Source organism: Carcharhinus amblyrhynchos, unplaced genomic scaffold (genome assembly GCF_965287045.1).
Source record: "Carcharhinus amblyrhynchos unplaced genomic scaffold, sCarAmb.v2.hapA scaffold_48, whole genome shotgun sequence".
Taxonomy (NCBI): domain Eukaryota; kingdom Metazoa; phylum Chordata; class Chondrichthyes; order Carcharhiniformes; family Carcharhinidae; genus Carcharhinus; species Carcharhinus amblyrhynchos.
The window spans coordinates 1,018,422-1,038,849 of NW_027649789.1; the positions used below are offsets into that span (position 1 = coordinate 1,018,422).

Below are 20,428 nucleotides of genomic sequence, written 5' to 3' on the forward strand. Positions count from 1 at the left end.
TATCATACCAGATCCATTTATATTACCAGGGACGCCCCAATGCTAATGACCCTTATTTAAAACAATCTCCGATATCCACCCATCTCCAACCCACTCATGTGCCTGTCTATGTTACTCTTAAAGGACTCTAGCGTGTTTGCCTACACCACCTTACTTGGAAGAGCATTCCATACCCCCACTACCCTCTGTGTGAAAAACCTCCCTCTAATATCTGCGTTGTACCGCTCCCCCCTCACCTTAAGTCCATGGCCCCTTGTCCTACGTGTCTCTATTATAGGAAATAGCTTACCTCTGTTTACTCTATCTATACCCTTCACAATCTTATATACCTCTATTAGATCCCCCCTCAGTTGGCGTCTTTCAAGGGAAAAGAGCCCCAATTTCTTCAATCTTTCCTTATACCCCAGTCCTTCCATACCAGGCAACATCCTGGTAAACCTCCTCTGCACTCTCTCCAGAGTCTCCATGTCCTTCCGGTAGTAAGGCAACCAGAACTGGACGCAGTACTCCAAATACGGCCTAACCAACGTTCTATGCAACTGCAACATTAGACTCCAGCTCTTATATTCTATACCCCTTCCTATAAAGGCTAACATACCATAGGCTTTCTTCACCACACTCTCCACTTGCACTGCCACCTTCAAAGACTTGTGCACTTGCACCCCCAGGTCTCGCTGCGTTTCTATACTCCTTACGGGCTTACCCTTTATCATATAACTCCCCCCTACATTATTCCGGCCAAAGTGCATCACCTCACATTTATCCGGATTAAACTCCATTTGCCACGTATCTGCCCAATCAACCAGCCTATCAATATCCCGTTGTATTGCCAGACACTGCTCCTCACTGCCTGCCAATCCAGCCATCTTGGTGTCATCAGCAAATCTGCTGATCACACCACCTACTCCCTCTTCCAAATCATTTATATACACTACAAAGAGAAGAGGTCCCAGTACCGAGCCCTGTGGCACACCACTAGTGACAGACCTCCAGCTAGAAAAAGACCCCTCCACTACTACTCTCTGACTCCTCTTTGCAAGCCAGTTCTCTACCCATCTAGATACGTGACCCTGTTGCTTCTCTGTCTGACTCCTGTTGCTTCTCTCTCTGATCCCTGAGCAATGGGATGTCAGTCCCACAGATCCTTATGTTGAGGGTGTGGGGGAATAATGTTATGGTGCACCCTCTGAGGTTCTCTCCTCCTCCTCGGATGTGTACAGCTCTCCCCGGACACAGCATCCATTGATTTGTGAAAGGGGGGAGAGTGAATAGATGACAGTAAATGGAGGACAGGACATGGTGGTGGAGTCTCGCTGTTAGTAACAGATGACAGTACAGCAGCGAGAGGTGAACTTAGTTCCAATGATCAAGATGCAGAATCAGTTTGGGTCGAGATAAAAATTAACAAAGTTAAAAGGTCACTTGTGGGAATCATTTAATCACCCCTAACCATATTCAGAATCTCTGACACAGGAAAAATAATGGGGTCTTGTAAAAACATCCTGCAATAATCACGGGTGATTTTAACATGCATATACAAAGATGAACAAAGAGCCATACAGCACAGTAACAGGCCCTTCGGCCCATCAAGCTTGTGGCAGTGACTCATTCTTATTCAGACCCAGTACTTGTTGCTCATTTGCAGTTTCTATTCCTCTGTTCATCTCCCGTTCATGTTTCTATCGAGATAAACCTTGAACATTGGTTTCATAGAACACAACAGCACAAACAGGCCCTTCGGCCCACAAGTTGCGCTGATCATATCCCTACCTACCAGCCCTATCTGTAACTCTCAATCCCATGAAATCCCATGTACTAGTCCAGAAGTCTTTTAGAAGAACCCAGTGAGTTCGCCTCTGCCACCACTGACGGCAGCCCATTCCGCTCACCCTCCACCCTCTGAGTGAAAAACTTACCCTTAACATCACCTCTGTACTTGCTCCCCAGCAACTTAAATCTGTGTCCTCTCGTAGCGACCATTTCAGCCCTGGGAAATAGCCTCTGAGAGTCCACCCTATCTATTCCTCTCAACATTTTATAAACCTCTATCAGGTCGCTTCTCAACCTTCGTCTCTCCAGGGAGAAGAGTCCCAGCTCCCTCAACCTATCTTCATAAGGCATGCCTCCCAATCCAGGCAACATCCTTGTAAATCTCCTCTGTACCCTTTCAATAGCTTCCACGTCCTTCCTATAGTGAGGCAACCAGAACTGCGCACAGTACTCCAAGTGGGGCCTGACAAGGGTCTTATAAAGTTGCAGCATTACCTCCCGACTCCTAAACTCAATCCCTCGATTAATGAAGGCTAGTACACCATACGCCTTCTTGACCACATCCTCCACCTGCAAGGCCGATTTAAGAGTACTGTGGACCTGGACCCCAAGATCCTTCTGCTCTTCAACACAGCTAAGACTCCTACCCTTGATATTGTACTCCTGCATCCCATTGGACCTGCCAAAATGGACCACCACAAATTTATCCATGTTGAAGTCCATCTGCCACTTCTCCGCCCAGTCTTGCATCCTATCTATGTCACGCTGCAACTTCTGACATCCTTCCAGACCATCCACAACACCACTGACCTTCGTGTCATCGGCGAACTTACTAACCCATCCCTCCACTTCCTCATCCAGGTCACTTATGAAAATGACAAACAGCAAGGGTCTAGAACAGATCCCTGGGGCACTCCACTGGTGACTGACCTCCATGCAGAAAAAGACCCATCCACAACCACTCTCTGCCTTCTGCAGGCAAGCCAGTTCTGGATCCACAAGGCCAAAGCCCCATGGATCCCATGCCCTCTCATCTTCTCAAGAAGTCTTGCATGGGGGACCTTATCAAACGCCTTGCTGAAGTCCATGTAAACCACGTCTACCGCCCTTCCTTCGTCAATGTGTTCAGTCACATTTTCAAAGAACTCAACCAGGCTCGTAAGGCACGACCTGCCCTTGACAAAGCCGGGCTGACTATTCCTGATCATTCTAAACCTCTCCAAATGCTCATAAATCTTGTCCCTCAGAATCCTCTCCATCAACTTACCAACCACTGAGGTCAGACTCACCAGTCGGTAATTTCCCGGGCTATCCCTGTTCCCTTTCTTGAAAATAGGAACCACACCCACAATCCTCCGGAACCTCTCCCGTCTCCATCGACAATGCAAAGATCATCACCAGGGGCTCTGCAATCACTTCCCTCACCTCCCACAGTAACCTGGGGTACATCCCATCCGGTCCCAGCGACTTGTCTATCTTGATAGAATTTAAAAGTTCCAATACATCCTCTTTCTCAATATCCACATACTCAATCTTTTCAGTCTGCCGCAAACCTGTAATACAACGACCCAGATTATTTTCCACAGTGAATACCGAGGTAAAGTATTTATTAAGCACCTCTGCCATTTCTACTGGTTCCGCACAAAATTTTCCCCCTTCACCTTTTATAGGTCCTATTCCTTCACATCTCATCCTTTTACTCTTTCGTGCCTGCTTCCGTCAACTTCACTGGCTGTGCATTCGAGGCACCCACCACCCTCTGTGAAAACTTTCCCTACACATCTCCTCGAAACTTCCCCTCTCTTGCCTTCAAACTATCCCGTCTTCTGGTTGACCTTTCCACCCTGGGGAAAAGACTCCAACTATCAACCATGTATTTGCCTCTATCAGGTCACCCCTCAGTCTCTGTCTTTCCAGTGAAAACAATCCGAGTTTATTCAACTTCTCTTCATACCTTAACCAGACCAGGCAACATCCTTGTAAACCTTCTTTGCACCTTCTCCGAAGCATCCACATCCTTCTGGTTATCTGGCGATCAGCACTGCACTCAATATTCCATATTGGGCCTAACTAAAGTTTAATACAGCTGTCACATAACTTGCCAACTTTTATACTCGATGCCCTGGCCAATGAAGCAAGCATGCTGCATGCCTTGTTGACCAAGTTATCCACCTGTGTTACCTCTTTCAGGGATCAGTGGACAAGTACGCACAGATCCCTCTGTATGTCAATGCTCCTGGTGTTTTACTCAGACAGGGAAGGCTGGGGGACAACCATGTGGAGTTCTATCAAATTATAGAAAGAAATCTTTCTCTTTCGTTTTAGGGGGCAATAATCAGTTGTATTGATTTAAGGCATTGAACAGAAGTTCCAGAGGAGAATTGAAGATGGCTCAGTGGTTAGCATTGCTGCCTCACAACATCAGGGACCTTTGTTTAATTCCGGCCTCTGGTGACTGCCTGTGGAGTTTGCACGATCTCCCCGTGTGTGTGGGTTTCTGTCAGGTACTCTGGTTTCTCCCACAGTCCAAACTAGTGTAGCTTAGGTGGATCGACCATGCTAAATTATCCCTTAGTGTCCTAAGATGTGTAGTTTCAGTGGATTTGCCATGGTAAATGTCCAGTGATAAGCAGTTGTGTGGGCCTGGTTAAGATGCATCTTCGGAGAGTCAGTGTAGAGTGGATGGGGCGATTGGGAGCCTTCTGCACAGTGGGGATTCTCTGGTTCTGTGGAAATGTTTTTTCACCCAGAGGGTAGCGGGAATCTGGATCTCACTGTCTGAAAGGATGGTGGAGTCAGGAACACTCACAACATTTAAGAAGCATTCAGACAAGCACTTGAAATGCCGCAGCGTACAAGGCTATGGAGCAAGTGCTGGTAATGGATTAGAATAGATTGGTGCTTGATGGCTGACACAGACACGGTGGGCCGAAGGGCCTCTTTCTGTGCTGAAAACCTCTATAAAGGCCCAGGGATTGGAAGTTATGAACCAGAACCTGAATTTTCACTGATTCCTATTATTTCTCTCTCTGATCCCAATGCAATGAAGTGTCAATCGCCATTGATTTCTGTGCCCTGGGTATAGGGCACATGTGACGGTGATTCTGAGGACCCATTCACATGCTTTCAGGGGGACAGATGTCACCCCAGTCACACAACCCTTGATTTGTGAGGAAGAGGAAAGAGTGAATGGAGGCAATTGTGAAGACGCAGGCCAGAAACTCCAAGGTGTTTTGTGAAGTTAGCCTGGACCTTTGGTTTTATATTTGATTTTGGTATTGATGAGCATGAGGTGTTTCACTCCAGGTATGAATCAAGTGACCCACTAGGATGCTTTTATCAAACACAGTTTATTTAAGAATGCAGTTAGAATATAACAACAAGAATTAGCATAACCTTTACCAATTGCAAGGCTTAAACATGACACAGTATAACTCATAACAGCTAGCTATCTCTGTTGTTCCAATATAAAGCAATACCCACAGACATACACCCTTCTCCAACATTAGTTAGCACAAAAACAAGTATGCTCACGTGTTGCCAATTTCCAGCTTTTTAACACTTCCAGACAGCCAATCGACAGTTGTTTTCAGAGAAGGATTTAGCCTCCGAGCAGCCCAATCGCAGAGAGGTAACCCCAGTCTCTGACAGCTTCCAACACAGCAACACTTCAACAGCAAAAACTCCAACTTCAGAGAGGGAAACAGCACTGCTGTTTGTCTTAACTTCAAGCAGCTTCTGAAAGCAGAATAAAAACTAGAATGTTCTGTGAAAAATAGCTGTCCCTCAGTCACATGACATAACCTGTCAGTCACCCCCAATCAAGCTCTACTCTGCTATCCCAGGGGAACACTGAAACAACAGAACACTGCATTAGTTCAGATTAAAATCAACATGATGTCAATTATACTGCTTCAGTAACAATAAAGGAAACCGGTTACAGATAGCACGGTGCGGACAGCATAACCTGCATAGAAACATGATTAAAATAGAAACTAGAAGCAGGAGTCGGCCATTCAGCCCTTTGAGCCTGCTCCACCATTCATTTTGTTCATGGCTGGTCATCAAATTCAATATCCTTCAGTCCTCAATATATATCTTCAAGGAATAGTTATAATTCAGTGTACATTCCAACAAGTCCTTCAGCTGGTTCCATGTGACTGGTGATAGAACATAGAACATTCCAGCGCAGTACAGACCCTTCGGCCCTCGATGTTGCGCCGACCAGTGGAACCGATCTAATGACCCTCAAACCTAAACTATTCCAATGTTATCCATATGCCTATCCACTGACCATTTGAACACCCTTAAAGTTGGTGAGTCCACAACTGCTGCAGGCAGGGCATTCCACGCCCTTACTACCCTCTGAGTAAAAAGAACCTACCTCTGACATCCGTCCTATAATTACCACCCCTCGATTTAAAGCTATGTTCCCTTGTGTTAGCCATCACCATCCGAGGTAAAAGGTTCTCACTGTCCACCCTATCCAATCCTTTGATCATCTTGTGTGCCTCAATTAGGTCACCTTGTAACCTTCTTCTTTCCAACAAAACCAACCTTAAGTCCCTCAGCCTTTCCTCATAAGACCTTCCCACCATACCAGGCAACATCCCGGTAAACCTCCTCTGCACCCTTTCCAATGCCTCCACATCTTTCTTATAATGTGGCGACCAGAACTGTACGCAATACTCCCAAGTGCTGCCGCACCAGAGTTTTGTACAGTTGTTACATGACCTCACGGCTCCGAAATTCAATCCCTCTACCAATAAAAGCTAACACACCGTACGCCTTCTTAACAACCTTATCAACCTAGGTGCCAACTTTCAGGGTGCTATGCACATGTACCCCGAGATCTTTCTGCTCGTCCACACTACTGAGAGTCCTTCCATTAGCCCTATATTCTGTACTCCTGTTATTCTTACCAAAGTGAATCGCCTCACACTTTTCCGTATTAAACTCCATCTGCCACCTCTCAGCCCAGCTCTGCAGCTTATCTATGTCCCTCTGCAAACTGTAACATCCATCCTCACTGTCTATAACTCCTCCAACTTTGGTGTCGTCCGCAAATTTACTAATCCATCTTTCTACACCCTCATCTAGGTCATTTATAAAAATGACAAACAGCAGTGGCCCCAAAACAGATGGGCACACACGCTCTGTGTTGTGGGTACAAGAGAATCTCCTGCACCCAACATTCAACCACTTCCGTCAGCTCCACAACAAATATCCTAAACAGTGACTTTCCACCCTGTCAGCTGTTCCCCCAGCTCCAGCACTTTGAATTCTAGGTGTAAGGATTACAAGATCTGGACGCTGTCACCATTTTCAGTTCATTTTTCTGGCGTTTTGTGCTCTCTTCTACAGACACATAAAGTTCCATTGTTACTCTTCCATCAAAGACACAAGCCTCTGCTGGCGACAACCTGACTGACCATCGTGTCTACACAGGGAAATGTCTCCTGCATGTGACCATCTCATTCTCACGGTGCAAGAGTTATCTGACTAACCAGACCGCTGCAGAGAGAGACTGACATGTCTCTGACAGTCGATGCTGCTGTCTGGGCATTTCCTGTGTCTGTGTGGGGATGGCCTTTCTACCATTTCACTTTCATCCTCATTTGACCTCATATCCCTCTGCTTACATGTTATAGGATGCTTCACCACCTTGTCAGAACATAGCAGGTTCTTCATCCTTTTGCCTCACTGCAACCATATAACCCACGCCTGCTCAGGTCTCCGGCAATCTCCATCCCGTTATACTTGGATTGATGTGGCAGATATTCTCCAATCCTGAGAGAACAGAAATTTGCTCCAAACTCACGTAGCCTTGGGGAACACGACCAAGTGTTGCCAAGTACATCATTGAATTGAGTTTAACCTTCCTCCTCCTATCTCAGCCCTGTGTTCAGTAACCAGGCCTTCCTCTCTGCTCTCTCCAGAGCTGCTGCCTATGAAATTACTGCTGGTGCCAGCATTGCCTGAACCGGGACATCCCCTGCAGCGAGTGGTTAATGGCTGGAATTCACTGTCTGAGAGTGTGGTGGAGACATGTTCAGTTGAAAATTTCCAAAGGGAATTGGATTATTATCTGAAAAGGAAGAATGTGCAGGGTTACGGGGAGAATTTGGGGGAATGACACTTGGTAAATTGCTGATTCAGAGAGTCAGTGTAGACAGTGTGGGCCGAATGGCCTCCTTCTGCTCTGTAACAATTCTGTGATTCTACCTGAGAGAGATATCAATGGCCCTTAGTGGACACTGGTTAAATTACCTAACCCTGTTAACACTGCAACATCACCAGCTTCCAGTTAAAATATCGATACATTTCCAACCATTATCTTCACAGAATTATTGCCGAGCACCACGAGGTGAAATGTGTCTGCACCGGCTCACCAAACTAGTATTAGGAATTTGTCTCATTCTCCTGCCTTCTCCTCGTATCTTTACACATTGAACATTCGAATGAAACATCGACTGCCCTCTGTTATGCCTCGAATCAGCCTGCCTCCACCACACTTCCAGGTTGTACATTCCAGACTCGTACCACTGGCAGTGTGAAAAAGGTTTCTCTCTCATCATCTTCAACCCCACCACACACTCCATTCCTGAGCCACTGACCATCCCATGTCCCTCCCTGTGACTCAGGATAAGGACATGGGAATCCTGAGCTCTTCCCTTTCACCATCATCCTTTTTGTCATTTAATCACTCCGACACTTCCATTTTGTTCTTTCCTTGTCACCCGCCCATCCCCAGCTCCCTGTCACTGAGAACAATTTAATTCACTGCTATTTCCAAGTTCTAATTTTAGCTAATTAAACTGAAACTAAATCTGTTTCTCTCTTCACAGATATTTCCTGACCCGATGAGAGTTTCCAACATATTCATATTTCAGATTTACAGCATTAATATAATTTTGCCTTCTGTATGAACTGAAGTTGTGTTTCTTGAATGTCCCGTGCTGTACATTATTATTGTTAATGATCTTATTCTTAAAAACACTGTGGATTTACCCTAATTCCTGTTATTTTTCTCTCTCTGATCTCCAGTCTCTGGGGTAATGATCTCACTGATTCTTGTGCCGAGGACCTGGCCTCTGCTCTCAGTACAAACCGCTCACTGATAGATCTGAATCTGGATAACAATAAACTGGGAGATTCAGGAGTGAAACGGCTGTCTGTGGCTCTGAGGAATCCGGACTGTAAAATACAGAAACTGGGGTAAGTAGCAGACTGTGTGAGATTGTGTTTATAATAACTGAATATTCAACAATATAATTTCACCACTGGTATTTGTATAAAAAACACTGCCCATTACTATTGGTGTCAGTTATGAATAAGGAAAATTGCTTTCCCTCTGACTCCTGTTGCTTCTCTCTCTGATCCCTGAGCAATGGGATGTCAGTCCCACAGATCCTTATGTTGAGGGTGTGGGGGAATAATGTTATGGTGCACCCTCTTGAGGTTCTCTCCTCCTCCTCAGATGTACACAGCTCTCCCCGGACACAGCATCCATTGATTTGTGAAAGTGGGGAGAATGAATAGATGACAGTAAATGGAGGACAGGACATGGTGGTGGAGTCTCGCTGTTAGTAACAGATGTCAGTACAGCAGCGAGAGGTGAACTTAGTTCCAATGGTCAAGATGCAGAATCAGTTTGGGTAGAGATAAGAATTAACAAAGTTAAAAGATCACTTGTGGGAATCATTTATAGGCCCCTAACAATATTCAGAATCTCTGACACAGTTTACAGGAAAAATAATGGGGTCTTGTAAAAACATACTGCAATAGTCACGGGTGATTTTAATCTTCATATACAAAGAAGAACAAAGAACCACACAACACTGTAACAGGCCCTTCGGCCCACCAAGCCTGCGGTGACTCTTAATCCTTATGCAAACTCAGTACTTACTGCCCAGTTTATATTCCTCTGTTTATCTCCTGTTCGTGTATCTATAAAGATACATGTTGGACATTGGTAACATGCCTGCTTCCATCACCTCCATTGGCAGTGCATTCAAGGCACCCACCACCCTCTGTTTGAAAAGTTTTCCATAATTGTGTATACCTCCATCAGGTCATCCCTCAGCCTCCCTTTTTGTAATGAAAACAATCCGTGTTTATCCAACCTCTCCTCAAAACTTAACCCCCCCCTTGACCAAGCAACATTCTGGTGAACCTTCTTTACATCTTCTCCAAAGCATCCCCATCCTTCTGGTATTGTGGCAAACAGAACTGCAACCAATATTCAAATGTGGCCAACCAAAGGTTCATACAACCATAACATAACTTGCCAACTTTTATACTCGATGCCCCAGTCGATGCTGTCTGCCTTCTTGACCACCTCATCCACCTGTGTTACCATTTTAGGGATCTGTAGACTTGTACACACAGATCTCTCTGTAGGTCAATGTTCCTATGGGTTCTTCGATTTACTGTATAAATCACTCAGATTGTCAAAAGTTGAATAGAATATTAGTTCACAGAATGTATTCAAGTAATTTCCTGGAGAAACACGTTCCAGTGTCAATCACAAAACAAGCTGTTTTAGACATGGTGATGTGTAAATGTGTGGCCTTTCCAACAAAAATAGATTCCTTTCATCTGAAAAACAGCAGCAGAAGTGTTCCAACTGCTACTAATTCAAGGATTGTATTAGATTAAGTGAAGATGTGGCACTGGGATTGGCACTGCTGCCTCACAGCGTCAGGGACCCAGATTCATTCCAGTCTGTGGACTTTTCACATTCTCCCCGTGTCTGTGTGGGTTCCACCGGCTGCTCCCACAGTCCAAAAAATGTGTCGGTTTGGTGGATTGGCCATGATAAATTGCCTGTTAGTGTCCAAGATGTGTAGGTGGGGGGATTAGCAATGTAAATATGTGGGGTTACAGGAAACCGGGCAACTGTAGATCTATTAGTCTGACAGTGAGAGTATGGAAGATCCTATAATAATCGATAATAAAGGAAGTGATAACAGAACACTTCAAAATTAATGGTCGGATTAGACAGGGCCAACATGGATTTATGAAAGGCTGGAACGGTGACACAGTGGTTAACGTTATTGTATCACAGCCAGGGGCCTGGGTTCAATTCCAGCCTTGGGTGTCTGTGTGGAGTTTCTCCATTCTCCCAGTGTCTGTGTGTGTTTCCTTTGGGTGCTCCGGTTTCCTCCCACACTCCAAAGATATGCATGGTAGATGGATTCAGCATGATAAAATTGCCCTTACTGTCCCAAGATGTGTAGGTTAGGTGGATTAGCCCCAGTAAATTGTGATGTTGTGGGGAGCGGATCTTGGTAAAATACTCCATCCGAGTGTATCCTACACTCGGGATTCTACAGTTGGATGATTCACACATAAGAGGTTATTAAAGAAAATTGGAGCACATGGGATTGGGTGAAATATACCAGCATGGATTGAGAACTGGTTAGTGAACAGAAACAAGGAGTTGGAATAAATGGGTTATTTTTGGATTGACAGCCTCTAACTAGTGGAGTACGGCAGGGATCAGTGTTTGGGTCTCAGCTATTCAGAATCTATATCAATGATGTTGATGTGGGGATCAAATATAATATTTCCAAATTTGCGATGAATAGAAAACCATGTGGAAATCTGAATTGTGAGGAGGATGCAGTGATGTTTGAAGGGGATGTGGAGAGGCTCAGGGAGTGGACAAATGTTTGCCAGCTGGATGACAAGGTGGAAAAATATGAGGTTATCTAATTTTGTTGAGGAAAAAAAAACAGACATTAAGACAACTCCAAAGATATCTTGATGTTCTTGTTCATGAGATACTGAAAGCTAAGGTGTGAGCTATTAAGATAACAAATGGTATGTTAGACATTATTGTAAGAGGATTTGAGTTGAGGAAAAAGATGTCTTTCTGTAATTATATGCAGCCTTGATGAGACCAACCTGGAGAATTGTGGACAGTTTTGGTCTCCTGACTGAAGCAAAGATGTACTTGGCATGTAAAGAATGTTCACTAAAATAGGTCCAGGGACAGATGGGTTGTCCTCTGAGGAAATAAAAACACTTTGTTCTCAGGCCTTTAGAAGAATGATAGCTGAACTTATTCAAACCTATACTATTTGACAGGGTTCAATAGACCAGATGCAGAAAGGATGTTTCTCCTTGCTGGAGGGTCTGAAACCTGGGACACAGTCTGAGAATAAGGGGCAGTTATTTAGGCTGAGATGAGGGGTATTTGTTTCCCATTAGAATGCTGGTGAATCAAGGAATGCAGGGATAATGTTGGAAATGGTGTTGAAGCAGAGGATCAGCCATGGTCACATTGAATGATGGAGTGGATTTGAAGGACAGAATGGATGATTCCTGCTCCTGTTTCTTAACGTTCTTATTGCAATAGGAATGGAAGGTAAGAGTAAGAAGGTTTTGCTGCAGCTTTACACGTCCTTCATTAGAACACAACTGGAGTAATGTATATAGTGTTGAGCTCTTTACTTAAAAATGATAGAATTGTATTAGAACCAGTTCAGAGAAAGTTCACACGGCTGATTCCTGGGATGGAGAGGTTTATTTTATGAGGAAAGTTTGAGCAGATTGGAGCAATATCTGTGAAAGTTCAGAAGATTAAAAGGTGATTGTATTGAGGGGATGAGAGAGGGTGGTTCCTGAGAGGCTGTTTCCTCTTGTAAGAGAGACCAGAACAAGGGGACAGATTTTCAAATGTAATTGTCAGTCCCTTAAGACTGAGAGGAGGAGAAATTTATTTTTTAAATGGTTCCTGGTCAGTGGAATTCTCTTCCCTGGAGACCAGTGGAGGCAGAGTCATTGAATATATTCAAGGCTGAGTTAAGAATGATTTTGGATTGAGAAGTGAATCAAGGGTTACAGAGGAGCGAGCGGGAAAATAATTGTGACTACAATGAGATCAGCCATGATGGAGTCTGCTCGAGGGGCTGAATGGCCTTCTGCTGTTCCCAGTTATTTTGCTCTTATCCCAATACCTCCTTCAGACTGCTCTCTGTGATCAGTGATGGATACACAAGCTCTATGTTTTGTCCTCACCAGACACTCTCCTGTGCCCATTCATTAGGCCACCCACTCAACCCATCTCACCAGCAGTAATGACCCACTCTGCCCCCAGGCCTTCCTGTTCCAGCACTTCATCTTCCATTGGTGTAAGGATGGCAAGATCTGGAAGTCTCCACTCTTCTTCACTCATTCCCTGATGATGTTTGCTCTCTTTCCAAACACACAAATTGTTCCTCACTCATCAAACACATGCTCTAACCCAGGGTTGTCCAATGTGTGGACCAAGGGGTGAATGTGACCCTCAAAGCCCCTCAATGCGGCCCCGGAGCGAGTTTCCAGAATCTCAGTCACACAGTTCAGTTTGAATGGAAGAATCTGTATGGAGCTGCTCCTCCAATCACATGCCGTTTCTTTCCCATGTTTGCTGCTGATGGGTTTTTGAGCCAATCTGCAGCAAATGTGGGAGAGAAACAATTTGTGATTGATGAGGATTAAACTCTAATCATCATCTTTATTTATTCCTCATTATTGTGCTCAGCAAGTTGTTTCTTTTCATATCCCAGTTTAGTTTTCAATTGAAATTTCTGCTGTGCCAAACTTGATCATTCTGAAATTTACTCATCGGCCCCTTGAGTGAGAAAAACATTGCCATGTGTTTGCCCAGTGAATATGCTGGTGAACCCTGCTCCAGCCTATGCTGGTGCCAGCCTAACGGACATGTCTCTGACAGTCAATGCTGCTGCCTTTGCATTGCCAGTGTCTGGGTGGAGATGTTCTTTCTACAATTTCCCTCTCATCCTTATTCACATATCAGGCTGTGCTGCACTCACCGTGTCAGAACACATCAGGACATTGATCCTTTTCCACACTGTAACCACGTGTCTGAAACCTGCTCACCTCCCAGCAACCTCCATCCAGACTGGCTTGTAATGATGGGATAACCACCTCCCATCCTGAGGGAACAGGACCTCCCTCTGAGCCTGAGCAGCCAGGAGGAGCCCCTCCAGGGAGGAATTAGTGATTGGGGGACAACCCTTGCTCTGCTTTCTGACATTTCAGCCCCTCATTCAGTAAGCAGAGCTCCCTCGCTGCTCCCTCCAGAGCTGCTGTGTTTGAAAGTCCTGCTGGCTGCCTTTGGAGATGGTGCCAGCATTGCCTGAACCAGGACTGTCCCCTGCCCAGGCTGCCTCAGTGGGCAGCTCCCCCTGCCTGCCAGCCGTTAATTGTCCGCCTCTGACAATATCACCTTCATAACTCTGCCTATCCTGCCCACAGACACACCACCCATTTCCAATCCCCATGTTGGGAATTCACAGCTTCTGGTAAAATCACAGCCATTATCTTCACCCTCACCACAAACTGCATTCCCAAACCACTGACCATCCCATGTCCCTCCCGAGCCACTCCGAGTAAGGACATGGGGATCCTGTGATTATGGTCCTGTCCCATCATCACTTTTACCATTTAATCACTCCTGTAATTCCAGTTTGTCCTTTCTTTGTTTCATCCCCAGCCACCCACCGCTGTCCCTTCAAACCTGTCAATTCACTGCCAGTTCCCAGTTCCAATGGAAGCTCAAACTTTACCCCTGTTTCTCTCTCCACAAATATTTCCCTAACCTGCTGAACATTTCCAGTTTATTTATATTTCATTTTCAGCATTGAGTATTTCCTCATTCTACAGAAATGCAAGTTGTGTTTTTGGAATGTCTCCCACAATACATTATTATTGTTATTAACAGTATTATATAAAACCCTGGGGATTGAGCCTGATTCCTGTTATTTCTCTCTCTGTTCTCCAGCCTGTATAATAACGATCTCACAGATTCTTGTGCTGAGGATCTCGTCTCCCTTCTCTGTACAAACCAGACACTGAAGGTTCTGAACCTGGGATTAAACTCCTTCACAGATCAATCTGTCCCTGCTCTCCGCCGCCTCATACTGACCTGCAGGAGTCTGGAGGAGATAAAGTGAGTGTTTCTGTTAATCTTTATTGTAATAATTAAAATATAAATGGATTTAAAATATAAATGGGCCTGAATCTTCCAAGCAGCAGCAATGGTAAGCAGATTGCCGGTATGTGTGAAAATTCCCCCAACCTGAAACTGCTGCATATTTCTCCCAGAATCTTCAGCACTGCGACACCGGGAGCTCCATCAGAGCAGAGACGGGGAAGAGAGAGCACACACCCTATTTACAGCACAGTGACCCCAGGGAACTCCGTGTTAGTTGATGGGGGAGTGAATGGGTTGGTGTGTCGCTGGATGAATGGTTAGTCAGGGAGCTGGGGAGAGGTTGGAGGATTAGTTCTGGGTGTCGGGGGAGTGGATGAGTTGTATTGTGTTCGGTTGGAGGGTTAATCGGGAGTTTGGATGGTGGCTGGGAGTTGGTCATGTTGTTGGGGTCTAAACAGATGTGGTTGTGTGGTGGGGGGTTGGGGTTGGTTAATAGCTTTGAAGAGGGTAGTGGGGTGGGGTTGGTTCTGGGGAATGAGTTTAAGTCAGAGGTTTAGTCAAGAATGTATTCAGAAGGCAGCTGGATAGAGCACTTGGGGGTGAACGGGATCAAAGGTTATGGGGAGAAAGCAGGATGAGGCTATTGAGTTGGACGATCAGACATGATGGTGATGGATGGTGGAGCAGGTTCGAAGGGCCAAATGGCCTCCTCCTGCTCCGATCTTCTATGTTTCTAGGTCAGGTGAGGAGAGGTTGGCTCAGGATGAGGCCAAGTTGGGAGGGTTAGTCCGATGAGTTTAAGGGCTCATGGGAGGTCACCAGGCTGGAGGGGAGGTAGGGATGAGTGGGTCTAGTCAGATTGTGGGAGGTGTAGTATGGGGAATCAGTGGGAAGTGATTGGGGGACTCGGTTGTGCTATTCAGGTATTAGCCCAGGTGGTGAGCTGTCTAACATTACCTGAGTAACTATCCAGGTAAATTTTGTGGATCTGTCCTAAGTCTCTGACTCTAACTGCAGCAGGGGACTTCCCCAATAGTAGTTACTACCTCTGGGACAATTCCCAGGTAGATCAGTGTGTCAGGACATCCACAGGGTCCCAATGCTCATCTTCAGTTGTGTGTCTGGGTCTCTGGTAATCCAGAAACCAGAAGATTTGTCCCATTAACTCCAGTCTCCTGTTATTTACCCTGTTGTTCAATCTGTTTATTTCCTGTTTCATCTTTAATCTGCTTCAGGCTGGGGGGAAATTGGTTCAGTCCAAATGGAAAGACACAGCTGGAGTCACTGCGGGGAGTCAGACCGGGACTGACAGTGTACGTGTGAACATTTCAATCTGTGAACATTGCTGCTTCACCGGTTACAGTGAAATCCTGAATTGTGAAGATCTTCGACAGCTCCTTCCAAACCCTTCATTCCTGCCCCTCTCCCTCCCTATTCCATCAGCCCCTCTGGCCTGGCAGTGATTTCCCTGCTTACTTGGTTTCCCAGCTGGAAAACTGTTGTAGTTTTAGTCTCCACATTGAAGGAAAGATTGCTGCAAACCATTGTTTAAGCAGCAATGTGTTGTCAGTGTTCTCAGCAACAGAGTCTTCATCCTCCTTTCAAAATGGAGCAGCAGAGATCATTCTCCAGAGAGAGGGAACAGTGTGTGTGATTCTGACAGTACCCAGCAGAGGACAGATTGGTCAATCTTGTCAGAGTTTCCTCTCTGTCTCTGTGAATGAATTAAAGGCTCTACCAGCCCCTCCTCAAAACCTCTTTCACTATCTGGGGATTAAAGTCACACAATGCCACCATCTGCTGGTGGCTCACACCTACTGCAGGCGCTGCTCTTTTTGAGCCTCAGACAAGTTCAGTCAGTCCCATGTCTGCATCTGGGAACCGGTTACTGCAGTGTGAATATTGATCAATATTGACAGGGATTGGAGTTTACAGCAGGAACCTCGGCTGGTGAATTAACCCTTTTATCACCAGACACTGTACATGAACTCTGTTCCCTCATTGGGAACCATTGGAGTGCTGAAACTAATACGTACACAAGCTAATAAAGAGCGGGGGACGAGTGTAAATACTGTACATAACAGTGAGAGTGAAACTAAAAAGTTATGATACAGGAGCAGAATTTAAGGAATTCTGCTCATTCTGCACACAGTAAATTTTTAGGCAAGTATATAGTTTTGAAATTTAATGACTGTAATTTGTATATTACTGTAAAAATGTTTTTATTCTGCACTGTTTGCAATTTTTAGACATGTAGGTTTGCAATAGTTTGAGATTTTTATGAATAAAGTATATTTTTGAAATAAAAAAAATCTGCTCATTGAGTCCACTCCACCATTTAATCATGGCTGATAAGTTTCCAAACCCATTGTCCCATCGTTTCTCTATAACATTTGATCCCCTAACCAATCAGGAACGTATCTATCTCTGTCTTAAATACACTCAATGAACTGGCCATGCACAGCCTTCTATGGCAATGAATTCCACAGATTCACCACCCTCTGGCTGAAGAAAGTCGTCCTTTTATTCTGAGGCTGTGCCCTTGGCTCATAGTCTCTCCGACAAATGGAAGCATCTTCCTCAATTCCATTCTATCCAGGCCTTTCAGTATTCTGTAGGTTTCAATGAGGATCCCCTCATCTTTCCAAACTCCGAGTACAGACCCAGAGTCCGCAAACTTTTCATTCCTGGGATCATTCTTGTGAATCTCTTCCGGACCTTCTCCAGGGACAGCACATTCTTTCTTTGATTCAGGCCCAAATTTGTTCACAATACTCCAAATGTAATCTGACCAGAGCGTTTTAAAGTTTCAGCAGTACATCCCTGGTTTTGGTGGCACAAATTATTTTAATTTCTAAATGTGGCAAAGACCTTGAGGTTAACAACAAAACTCAGCTGATAAAGTCATTTCTTACATGTCAATGTCCCAGATTGATCTGTCATGGTTAACCTAACAACAGGAGATTCAGATGCAGCTTCCAGTCGCTTTCTCATCTGCTGGGATTTTAATTGATGATTTATCTTTTGATTTGATTTATTATTGTCACATGCATTAACATACAGTGTAAAGTGTTGTTTCTTGCGCGCTAGACAGTCAGAGCATAACGTTCACAGAGAAGGAGAGACTGCAAAATGTAGTGTTACAATCATATTTCGGGTGTAACAATGTACTATGGCGTAGTTTTGCAATATAGGTTCATTTCAAAAGCCTCAACAGAGCTGTTCCTGAATTGGTTGCAACGCGACCTCCGACGTAGAGCAGGAGCCTTACGGTGTAAAGTATCTGGGAGCAGAGTGGATTTGATAAAGGCTGGAATACAGACTGGGGGAATGAGCAGGAAGATGTTGTGCTGAGTGAATGGTTGTTCTTGTAGGAGAGGGATGGATGGAGAGAGGGAAGGAGGGTGAGATGAATCAAGGGGAGGAAGGTGAAGATTTTAGAGGGAGGGTGAGGTGGATGGATGTTGAATTTGAGAAGCTGCAGTTTACATTTGAAGAGGTTCCCAGTGTCTCTGAGCAGCTGAACTGGGGCAGCCTTTGGACAGAGACGGTGCTGCTGCAGTTTCCCCTCCCGGCCACCAGGGGTCGTCGTAACCCTTCCGGCTGATGCTGCAGCTGCTGCTCCTCCCAGTGTCACCTCCTGCCGCCTCCGGCCCAGCCGCTGCTCGTTGGCGGAACATCCGGGGCCTGTGGAGGAGCGGGGCCTCCGCCATGTTGCCGTGACATCACGGTGAGGCCCCTCCCCCTCCATTTGTTTCTAAATAAAAAGGAAGAAGTGTGTGTTGAGCAATGGGGAAAGTGAGAGAAATTCCGAGCCGGAAACCCCGCCAGGAACCGAATCAAAATTAAATCAAATCCATATTTATATCCAGAGGCCGGGGCGGGACCGCGCCTGCGCGCTGTGTTCTCCCAGACTGCACCGCGCGGATCAGGATTAAAAAAAAATTAAAAAACAAGAAGCGACCTTCCCGAATCGAGCAGGAACAGAAATTCTTCTGGAAGCGGATTAGGAATAAAAATCATCAACATTTAAAAAAGATTAACATCTACCTGCCAGTGCGCATGTGCAGGAGGGGGATTCTCCCAGAGGGCCGCGCGCGGGCCGCCGCCGCACTGAAACCCCTGGCAACGGCAAGATGGCGGAGGGCCGTCTCCCCTGGCAACGGCAAGATGGCGGAGGGCCGTCTCCCCTGGCAACGGCAAGATGGCGGAGGGCCGTCTCCCCTGGCAACGGCAAGATGGCGGAGGGCCGTCTCCCCTGGCAACGGCAAGATGGCGGAGGGCCGTCTCCCCTGGCAACGGCAAGATGGCGGAGGGCCGTCTCCCCTGGCAACGGCAAGGTGGCAGAGGGCCGTCTCCCCTGGCAACGGCAAGATGGCAGAGGGCCGTCTCCCCTGGCAACGGCAAGGTGGCAGAGGGCCGTCTCCCCTGGCAAAGGCAAGATGGCAGAGGGCCGTCTCCCCTGGCAACGGCAAGATGGCAGAGGGCCGTCTCCCCTGGCAACGGCAAGATGGCAGAGGGCCGTCTCCCCTGGCAATGGCAAGATGGCGGAGGGCCGTCTCCCCTGGCAACGGCAAGATGGCGGCCGGCCGTCTCCCTGGCAACACTTTTATAAATCCAAATGTTTATCCAATCCCATTAAACTGTCCATTTAACATTGACCCATCGCCAAATGTGAACAAACCAACAGAGACACAAACCAGAGGCAGAGACGCTGCAAATGTCCCAGTGTTTATTTATAAAACAGTGCGACATTTACTGACATGTTCAGGTCAATCTCAGTGATGGTCAGTGACCAGGTCTACATTAAAACAACGGGTGCAGTCCAAGGTTAAACATCATTGGAACAAAGTTCTCCTGAAATTGGACATTGCCGGTGAGTCCCAATGTGATGGAGAGATCCAAACTCAGCCCCCACACCCTGATGTGGTGAAGGGGACACCAGGCCCAGCTACAGAGTTGGATGTAAAGAACAGCGGCGTGTGTTTGATTCTGGTGATGTACACACTCCGAGCCGAGTATTGAATCATTCTGAGGCAGAGAGACATCAGATTGAGACCATATGACACATTGGGGGCCTTTTCATCTCCCATAACAATCCCTCCCCCTCCCTCTGATATCAGAGAATCATCGAAACCCTACAGCACAGAAAGAGGCCATTCGGCCCATCGAGTCTGCACCGACCACAATCCCACCCAGGCCCTACCCCCTTATCCCTACACATTTACCCACTAATCCCTCTAACCTACACATCTCAGGACACTAAGGGGTGATTTTTAACATGGCCAATGAACCTAACCCACACATCTTTGGACTGCGGGAAGAAACCGGAGCAGGGCCCAGACTGAAATAATGGGGAAAAATCTGGTGCTGTGTTTATTCATACAAGTGCTTGATTGTAGTGACTGAGATGGTGCAGCACAGTGTTTACACAAACAAGGACTAGATTGTAATAACAGATCTTTCTATGAAATATCCAGTTCCTGCAGGGCAGGAGGAGGCCATTCAGTCCATCCAGACAGATCCTATCCCCCTGATCCTGCCCAGTCTCCCTATGCTGCTGATGTTTGGAGAGTGTGAGGAAAGGCTCTCCCCGCAGACACGGGGACAATGTACAGACTCCACACAGACACTGAGCCCAAGGCCGCCAATTGAAGCCGGGGCCTCCCTGACGCTGTGAGAGCGCAGCACCAACCACTGAGCCCCCAC

At 46.1% G+C, this 20,428-nt stretch overlaps 1 protein-coding gene across 1 annotated transcript in view; it reads left to right on the plus strand.

Moving 5' to 3' along the window:
- The window catches only part of LOC145337405 (NACHT, LRR and PYD domains-containing protein 3-like), a 64,469-nt gene extending 47,445 nt beyond the window's left edge, over window positions 1-17,024 (plus strand). The window contains exons 8-10 of the mRNA XM_080182181.1: window positions 8,818-8,988; window positions 14,567-14,734; window positions 15,955-17,024. Coding sequence (XP_080038307.1) covers window positions 8,818-8,988; window positions 14,567-14,734; window positions 15,955-16,042 — 427 coding nt within the window. The 3' untranslated portion in view covers window positions 16,043-17,024. The remainder of the gene's footprint in view (window positions 1-8,817; window positions 8,989-14,566; window positions 14,735-15,954) is intronic.
- The last annotated feature ends 3,404 nt before the right edge of the window (window positions 17,025-20,428 follow it).